The sequence below is a fragment of the Wyeomyia smithii genome, chromosome 3 (assembly GCF_029784165.1).
Source record: "Wyeomyia smithii strain HCP4-BCI-WySm-NY-G18 chromosome 3, ASM2978416v1, whole genome shotgun sequence".
NCBI lineage: Eukaryota > Metazoa > Arthropoda > Insecta > Diptera > Culicidae > Wyeomyia > Wyeomyia smithii.
In genome coordinates, this window is record NC_073696.1 from 223,954,974 (window position 1) to 223,964,836 (window position 9,863).

General features: G+C 43.5%; 1 protein-coding gene across 1 annotated transcript; it reads right to left on the reverse strand.

Moving 5' to 3' along the window:
• Window positions 1-4,820: 4,820 nt before the first annotated feature.
• On the reverse strand, window positions 4,821-9,604 carry LOC129732778 (uncharacterized). The gene is made up of 2 exons (XM_055694011.1): window positions 5,312-9,604; window positions 4,821-5,252 (listed from the first exon to the last, which is right to left on the reverse strand). The coding sequence occupies exon 1, from the start codon at window positions 9,052-9,054 to the stop codon at window positions 5,332-5,334; it is 3,723 nt and encodes a 1,240-aa protein (XP_055549986.1). The 5' UTR covers window positions 9,055-9,604; the 3' UTR covers window positions 4,821-5,252; window positions 5,312-5,331.
• Between the last annotated feature and the right edge of the window lie 259 nt (window positions 9,605-9,863).

A 9,863-nucleotide genomic window follows, 5' to 3' on the forward strand; every position in this document is an offset into this window, starting at 1 on the left:
GGGAAAATCGGCTTGATCATTTTATTCAGCCGCTGCCGCTGCGTCATTGCCTGCAGCTTCGAGACCAGTAGACGGAGCTGCCGTTTTCTGACATGTATGTCCATGTTCACCAGGTCCTTTTTCACTGTTTGGCCGGTTGCACCGACCTCCCGGTCAAGCGCACACAGCGATATAGACACTTTTCCCTCGGTCTTCCTGTTTAGAATGCTTTGGAGTTTCTTGTAGCTCAGGGTCGTCGGCCGTCCGGAAACGGGATTTCTTTCGATGCGTCGATTGTTATCCAATACTGCCGAAATGTTGCAAAAGCCGGAACGGGCGTATCCGATTTAGATACGGTGGGTACCGTTCTTTGTACGGGCACACTTCTGAACGGAGTAGCTTCACTGTTTTCGCCATCATGATTAGAGTTTAACTGATAGAGCTGTCAAATTTTCTCTGCTAACTCATGGGTTACTATGATTGATATTGTATGGGTAGTTTCGTCAGTGCGTGTGAAGGTAAACCCATGAAAATCGGAAACTTTTGCCCATTTCTTTTAACGCAAACGTTTCATGTACATTGAGTATTTGTAGCTTCCCTTATCGCCTGCTTTTTAAGAGTATTCAGTTGTTTTTGTTAAGGGATATTCCTATGTATTTGACGTTGCTTGAGAATTCCAAGTGCTCACCTTTTAATCTTTAATTATTTGGCATAATTTTTTTTCCTCGTGTAGGTGAAACGATAGTAGTTTTTGAAGGATTTAGTGATGATAGCATCATACTTTACACAAACAATTATGACTATATCATCAGCTAAACCCACTATTTTAAAATCTTTGTCTATCAATTTTTCACAATGGAGAAGATATTACGCCTTCTTACGGGCATCCTTAAGAACTTTCAAGGCTTGTTCTGCCGGTACCCGCATAACTGTCCCATACTGATTTTGGTCACTTTTGAGTTATCATCGGGAATCGACTTAACTGTTATCATATTTTTTGGAAAAAAATTAAAATTGGTATGGAAAAACATGGAAAAAATACCATGTTGTTTTTGTCCCATATTGAAAGTATCCGCATTACAGTCCCACTTCATAGTGGTACAAACTGCAAACATATAATTTTGCTCCAGATTAGTATATATCGGGTTATTTTAGGCATATAGAAGTATGTCATTCAATTAACTAGACTAATGTTGTTTTTTTTGTAGTACAATCTACGTTGCCAATGATACTACCGGTTGCTGAATGAATTTATATGTGATGGGACAAAATATGCGAGTACTTTTGAAATGTACCCGCATAGTTTGTCCCATTTTGTCTTTTTTAAGTTATATAACGTAGAACCAATTCCATCCATGGTTTTTGAAGTAGAATACTTCTCTCAGGAAGTTCGGCTACATAGGGATGTGAAATGTAAATCTAAAACCGAAAAAAGTGAAAAAAATGTCCAATTTCAAATGCTAATAAATCGGTTAGTATTCGATGGATTCCCTTCGTTCTTGCAGCAATAGATTGGAAAATCTTCTAAGATTCTTCCCAAAATAAGATAATTGTAATTTTACTATTCACACTATTGTACTATTGAAAATAGTCAAGCCTTGTCAAAACGAAAAATTCGACCTCTGATTGGTCGTTATATGCTTGCTTCCCAAGCACGGTCGACAGGATCATATACCTTGCAATTGAAAACATGCTATTTGGCCTATATAAGAGCTGGTTTCAGCCGGAGCCGCTCATAATAGTTCTAGACAACGACAACAGCAGTCGTCCTTCCTTAGCAGCAGCGCTAGCCCTGTGGTTGGTCACCACGTCTCAGGAGCAGCGCGGTTTTTCTCAGCGTGTGTCGCCAGACAGCCATTATTCCCCCCGTGTTGGGGCAGCATGATGATTGCCATCAGGAAATCCAATTTCGGAAATCAAAATGCCTTTTTTAAGGCAAATAAACAAGTCATTGAAAGTTAATAATTTTTGTCAACGCAAGCAAGCATTCTGTGTTGCATCCTAGCAATTCAAATTTGTCGCACCCGTCTAATTTACTGAATGTGAAATAGCTTCACATTCATTGAAAGTTAATAATTTTTGTCAACGCAAGCAAGCATTCTGTGTTGCATCCTAGCAATTCAAATTTGTCGCACCCGTCTAATTTACTGAATGTGAAATAGCTTCCACAGTGCATGTTGTCCGTGTATCTTAATTCCCCCAATGTTAGGGCAGCTCAAAGGTTGTAATTAGCAACCGATTTTGAACCGCAACATGCTTTTTTCAAGGAAAATAAAGAAAAATTGAAGGTTAATAATTTTCTGGCATCAACACAAGCAGACATTCTGTGCGGGATGCAATCAAATTCTGTTGTAGTTGTCTAATTTTCACTTTATTTAGTAAACCCCCCACTGTAGGGGCAGCGCAAAGGCTGCGATCAGCATAACCGACATTGAATAATTAACTGCCCTGTTAGTACGCATTCACAAAAGCAGTTAGTTCGACTATGCAGAGCTAATATGAAGTCGATTCAATCAATCAGCATAAACAGAATTGCGTCGTCTCCCAGCTGCCAAGTTGCAACATGATGCAACACGCAACAGCGAGCAAACGAAATCGCTTGATGTTACAAACCGCAATGAGATACGGGTTAAAACCGTTGCGTGTGTGAGAGCACCATCGGTGTTTATTCGCTGGATACACTATCTACTGTCTACTGAACGCAATAATCTGCTTACATGCGACACGGGGACGGGAACATTTTCTTCAACCAAGCTGCACAACACGACACAAAACATGTTATTTTGTTGCTTCAATGAGAGTGCTATCGGTCCGGCTCGACAAGAAATCATTTTTGTGCATCCGTGCTACGAAACTGAGGAAAAACTTCAGAAACTGAAAAAAGAGGTGGAGCTTATCAAATGATCGCTCTGAGCCGGAATGAAGTAACACATATTTTTCAAGTTATATCATTCCACCACGTACGAAAAATAATTCATTCCTATTTTCATCCCTATATAAGAGCCTGTTTTAGTCGAAGCCGCTCATAATAGTTCTGAACAGCGACGACAGCAGTCCTCCCTTAGCAGCAGCGGGAGCGAGCAGTGGGTACCATCGATAGCGGATAGCGGCCACAACTGTGGCATGGCTGCGGATAAGCGTAGCAGTTTCACTAAAATACTGTTTCAGTGTGGTAGCGGGAAGCATCAGCAGCAGGCTTGCATGAAATGAATACATCAGCCAGCAACTTTCTCTAATGCCTATGCCATAGTAGGCGCGAAAAGCGGCGCGAACCGATTCGCTCGGCCGTAGGTTAATGTACAGCTCTACTGATGGCTGTACATTAACCTACAGCCGAGCGAATCGGTTCGCGTCGCTTTTCGCGTCTATTATGGCAGAGGCCTAATGGGAAAGTTTTATCATTTTGTTCAGAAGAATATTATTATCAGTAATATTACAGAGATGCGATTGCGTAAAATCGATTTTGAATTGAACAATTGTTCTGACCTCTGATTGGTCGTTATACCGCGCTTTCCCAAGCACGGTCGGCAGAGTTATGGACCTAGTAAATTGGGAATGCATCATTTGGCCTATATAAGAGCTTCATCAGATAATAAACAAACATTTCATCGGATATTAAATTGAACAACTGAAATTTAAAGAACACAAACGATTATTTGAAGAGTTAATATTTTCTCGTTTTGCGCTATAATCCAAAGTTAATTATCTTCATCTACATGCATACTCTGATTATTATTACGTGTTTGCGTCGCTTAGTGTTTGGCTACGATCATGCAGAACGCAAATAACGGCGCGATGCGATTCGGCAAGACGAAATGTGTTGAAATGTATAGCTCTACTTCGCCTTAAAAAGAGCTGTACATTTCACCACGCTAAGACGAATCGCATCGCGCCGGCATTCGCGTTCTGCATAACCGTAGCCTTTGTTCCGTTCCCGTTTAATGATGTCGTCTTAAATGTGCATATTACAATGCGGCAGCACTTCAACTTCTCATTTGCACAAAATTTAAAAATATCCAATGAACTTCATTCAAAATATCAGACAAAAAGAAATTACAATACTGCCAATGAACGGTCAGCGTTTATTTACTATAAAAAATGACTGACACGCAAGCAGCCGGGTTATCTTTCTTGTAAAAGTATTCTACTTCAACCTTGCGGTCGTGGCTTTGCATACAACCTTTTTGTGATTGTTTGTTCTCAACGAGAAACTTGTGGTGCCATGAAACTCTTCTGGTCATTGGTTCTGGAAAAAAAAAATCACGGGTAATATTAAATCGCCGTTTTCTCAACATGTTGTTTTTCATTATGGGACAGTTATCCGGGTACCGGCAGTGCTGATATTGCTCTCTATGATAACATCTCGTTAATTCAATGAATAATGCAATTGTTGAAACCATGTTTCTTCATAGAATTGTCAAATGCTCCTGCTATATCAAGGAATGCCCCAAGTGAGCTGATGTACTTTGGTCTTAACTTGAGTCAATAATCGACCCGGGGAAATGTCCTCATCGTGTTTCGTTAGTAGAGCCTGTATAAGAAAGAGTCATCTCTTTTTCTTTGATTGCTTCATTCGAATGATTTTTCGCAAGGATTTTTTGTCGCCTGGCGGTGTTGTTGGAGTCCATATGTTGGGACCCATATGTGAATATAATGAAACAAATCTTCCCACAAAACAATCGACATGTTTGATGAAAATGTTATCAAGATATTGAGAAATGTCATATGGTGAAAAAGGTGCTTATTTGCATCTTTTGCAAAGCTGCAACAATTTTAGCGAGAGTTGTTGAACAAATGTGAATGTGAAATTTCTGTTAGTAAACTTTTGAACACACATGTAATTGAATGTCAATCTTTACTTTATTTGATTTATTGCGCGTTTCCCTTCCGGAATAGGTTATCATTCTGTATTTGTCTGCTTCTTTTCCGTATGTTATTAACAAATGTATAGTAAACTGAACTAACCGTGTTGAAAATTGCCTCTACAATTTTATTAGAAAAAGTACAGCTTAGGTTCAAATTGATTCGCTAGGCTTTGCTACGGTTGTCGTTGTTGGACAACGGATGTAAACAAAATTGACTACGGACTGTATAATTGAGTTTTCAATGCTGAACTCCTAGTGTGGAAGCTTCTAGAAAAATTGATATACTTAGGGTTGAACACAGATGTGCGGGAAAATTGTTACTTTCTGTCGAAGCGTTGTTGCTTGATTCGTCTTAGGACTAGGACTCTTTTGCTGGTCGTTGTTGTAGCGGATGAAGCGCTGGAATGGCTGAAAGGATAACGGAGAAAGGTATTGTGAATGATTTAGAATAGGTGAGCATGATTTACCATGTTCCAGCGGCATCGCATCATTTTAGCAGTTCCTGTAGCATAGTTCGCACGTAGACGTCGATTTGCGAGTAATCTATCAAGGTGTTACGGATCATTTCTACCAGCAGCGTTGGCCACATATTTTCCAACTGCTGGAGTTTATCGACTGCGTTGCAGGTGTTGTCGAGCATCCGTGCGAAGTACGCTTTACCCTTGGCACGCATAATTGTATCATCCGGGTTGGTGCTGTGTTTTTTCCACTGTAGCGCCTCCTTGCCGACGATGTTTTTCAGGGAGGTATCGGCTTGCATCAACCACTCCTTGGCGGTCATTTTTGTGGCATGAGCAGTTTCCTCCAATCGCAGACGCTGAAGCAGTGGCTGCAGTAATCCTTCGGGTAAGGACCACAGCACTAGATCGGAAAGACCCGAGTACATGTCTTCCGCTGCTCGTACCTCCTCTTCGGCAATCTCGGTACCATTGATTTGTTTTAGACCCCAGTGCGAAAGTCGATAGATGGCATAATTGCGCCACGGTTTGCTGGCTATTGGGTTACCCTCTGGGTCGATGGTCAACGATGCAATTCCTTGACTCTCGGCAAGTGCGTTGATCTGTCCCAGACAGGATATGTTCGTCTCACGGAAGATGAAGTTTTCGGCGTTCACGAAACGAATTTTTATTCTACAAAGAATCGCTGTGATGTTGTTGAAGTTGATGTAGCTGAACTTGACGGTGTGTACGTCGCCGGCTTTCGCCGTGTTCCACTGTTTGTCTATGAACCGCAGGGCCCCCATTCCGTACACGTTTAGATATCGACCGCATATTTCGATAAGATAGTCGCCGCCCTGTTCACGTTCTCGTTCGGTTACCTTCGATTTGGTTGTTGGTGTGAAGGTAGCGTTTGCTACCGCACTCCCGGAAACACTGGGACCGCTTGTGGAGGAACTTGGAGTGGGGATACTCGGGTTGGCTAGGCTCGATGTGGTTGCAAGGTTTGATGTGTTCGCTAGGCTGTTGGCGTTATTGATGATCGAACTGCGGGCGGTGTTCGTACGAACCAGGGTACCAATGCCGTAGCGTTTGACCGGTACCACGGTGCTTCGCTGTTTTGTTGATGACGGTGGAGCCGGCCGATCGTCCGAGGTTGTTGTGCCATTGGAATCGGATGTTGTCTTCGAGGATACGGTGGAAAGGTTGGACATTTTGTCGTTGCCTGGTTCGTCGGGGGGATTTGTTGGTGCAACTGGGAGTTCGGCTGGTGCTGTTATGTTGATGGTTTTTGACTCTTCATTGATGGTGTTCGAGGGAGACGAGTCGGGTACTTTTGTCGGTGTTGTTAAGGGTTCGATTGAGCCGGCTTCAATTGCTGGACCCTTGTCGGTATCTTTCAAGTTTAGTTCCTCATTGTCTGAACTGAAGGCACTAGAAATACTGGAATCTGGGTGCAAGCAGGTACTGGATTCGGAGGATTCTATTTTGTTGCTTTGGGCTCCGGTCACAGGATTTTGTTCGAGAAATGGTGCAAGAATTGGAGGCAGTCGAAAGTATTCTTCGCCTCCTTGCTCGGAAATCTGCGATCCAGAATTGTCTTGTGATGATGATCGCACGATTTTGCGATTTTGTGTTTTCTTAGCGGCTCGAGATGGCCGCTGACCGCTCGTGCCATTTGTTCCGTTTGTATTGGTAGTAGGTTTCTTGGGCTTAGTATTAGTTTTACTGTTACCTTCAATCACACTAGCAGCTGGCTCCACGTCAATGTTTTTGTTGGCCGTGGTTTGTCCGTTGTTCGTATTTCGTTGCACGTTTCGGCAAGCAATCGTCTGCTGAGATCTGAGCAGTTCCCAGTTGGTTCTCGCGTTAGAAATTATCTCCTCCCGTCGAATGCTCTGGCAAACGTCGGTGGAAAGATTGGTGTAGTTCAGGTCCGACAGTTCCTTATTTTTTCGCCATGCGGATGCTGCCCGTCGAACTTGTTCGGTTATCTGCATCTGACTGAGTGACACCAGTCCGGGTAGATAGCTGACCAGGAAAGAAACGCAGTCTCCCGCTAGCGACACTGGGTTGTTCTCTATGGTTACCTCCTTGAGGTTGATAGCCTTCGCGATCGCTGACATATCCTCGACGCACTGGAGGTCGTTGTGGCAGAGCCAGAGCCGCTCCAGGTTACGTAGATCATCGAAGCCGTTGATCTTTTTGATGCGGTTTCGTTTCAGATTAAGCTCCTTCAGATTGACCAACCCATTGAAGTCTTGAGCGTAGATCTGCCGTAGTTGATTTCCGGCTAGGTTCAGAGATTTCAGCTCTTGTAATTGGTTAATTTTCGATGCGATATTGCTTATTTTGTTGCCGTGGAGATCCAGCACACGCAGAGTCTGCCGCAGCGAAGCGAGACCGCCGATTTCGGTGATGCGATTTTTGCCCAGCAAAAGCACCGTTAAGCATTTCAACCCATCCAGGCAGGAAATTTTCTCAATTTGGTTGTCGTACAGATCTAGAAAGACTAGATTTTGCAAATTGTAGCGCGGCTCCGCGGCCGATAGAATCGGGGAGATGTGGCTTTGGGGGTTGATGAAGTGATTGACACCGTTAAGCGCCACCGGTGGGTTGGTGGGGGTGGTTTTTCCGCTGTTGTTATTACTGTTGCCATTGCTGGTGGCATCGTGGTGGGTTGCATTCACCTCGTTTACACTATTTAGGTTATCGATGCTAAAGGAAGGCGTTAGTAGTTGTAGTTTATTTTTCAGCTTTGTGGCATTGCTTGCGGTTTGCTGCTGCAGTTGCTGCTGGTGCGCGGGTGGAACAGGAAACAATGTTGCATTACTGATGAAACTGTTGGACCTTTTCAGTAGATTTCGGTGTTGAGCACTCAGTAGAATTGAGGATGGCTTTTGCAGGAACGTGCTTGTTGGGCTTGTGGCACTTGTAGGAGATTGACCGCTGCTGGCGGATGTGAGGCCATTGACTGGCTTGGCGCCTAAGGTAACTTTACTAGAGAGATAGTTGATGTTGTTGCTGTTCATGTACAGCTGATTTCGAGACGTTGATTTTTGACGAAGGAATTGCTTTAGATTATGGCTGGCTGCAAACGGAGAGCTGTTTGCAGTAGCAGTGACAGTAGTGGGATTTGCAGAAGAGCCTTCCTTAGGGGCGTTACTCGGGGAATTCGTCGGCACCATCGGTGCAGTTGATTTTGTTTGGTTTTGGTTAACTGAAGCTGTCTGTTTAGTTTCATTGTTGTTTGAATCCGTTTCGGCAGGTATATGGAAGGTATTGATGAGATTATGTTGCAGTGAGAGCAACCGCAGGTTAGGCTCATCGTCGATGATTGGAATCGATCCGAGACCTTTTCGATCAAGGTTTACTCTGTCCGGATGTTTTTCGCGATCTCTTTCCGATCGTCTTATCGTGGTAATTCCATTTTGAATTAAAACCGAACCATCGGGTTGTGGTTCACTATGGTTGGGATGCTGTTGGTTCTTGGGTGATTCGCCGACTTGATCATTCACGGCTTCGCGTGGAACGAATAGCCGTTTCTCGCCTGCTTTCTTCAAATAGGCAGTCCCTAGCGTGCTATGTGATCGATGAAACGTTTTCAGCCTATTCGAGTGACTCAAGTTATTAGTATTACTGATGCGAGCGGTAAGCTTTGGCACAACAGATTCAATTTTGAGCAAAGAGTTGTGCGAGCTGCTGGTATTGGTACTGATTACACTATCATTGATATGAACTGCCGATTTTCCACGAAGTTTTGATGTACTCATTTGTATTTATTGCACTGGCTCGCCGTTTTCCTTGCCCGCGGAATGTTTTGTCTTACCGCTCGAGTGAAACTGCACTGGTAGTTGTATCTTGATTATTTAGTTACCGTCGCGCAACCTCCTACTTCTACCCTTCGAGTCACATTATGAGACCATTGCTGCAAAAAATATTATCCCCCGTTCCAATTCAACTTCACAACTTATCACTTCTCGGACACTTTTTGACTATTGCTTATCAGTTATCACAAACTCGAACGAGATGCACAGCGACTCACAACTATCCGAACAGTAAATCATGATGAAGTTTCGTCACACACCGAAATGCCTACTTGCAGGCAGTTTTCTCGCAACGAACAAAACTTTTCTCCCTGCGGTTGCAACAGCGAAGGAATTGCCAAAACGTTGTTCCGAACGACCCAACTTGCGTGCGTCGTTTCTGTAGTCGTCCCACGAACTAAATTATTCCGTTGTGTTGTGCAGCAAGCCGCCAGGACCTGCAAACTTGTGTGTGTGTGTCTGTATGACGGCAGTGCGCGAATTCAATATGGGCGCTTCTATTGAGGTTAGAAATCAACAAAAAGCCCTAGCAATTTGGTGAATGTTGTTAAGGGAAAATTGCTTGGCAATGTTTATGGCTGCTCGCGTGCACTCAGCGCCGTTTAGCGGCTGTTGGAAAAGGTATTACAATCTGGTGGGTCCAATCATGCCACCGATGGTATTGCCTCCTGCTAGGAGGATATGTGCGGTTTTCTTGAACTCACTGCAAGTTACCGTTGCTCATATGAATGGTAAACTATTTGCAAACACATTTG

Coding starts and splice junctions, on each gene's coding strand:
- LOC129732778 (XM_055694011.1), bottom strand. CDS start 9,054: ATGAGTACATCAAAACTTCGTGGAAAATCGGCAGTTCATATCAATGAT.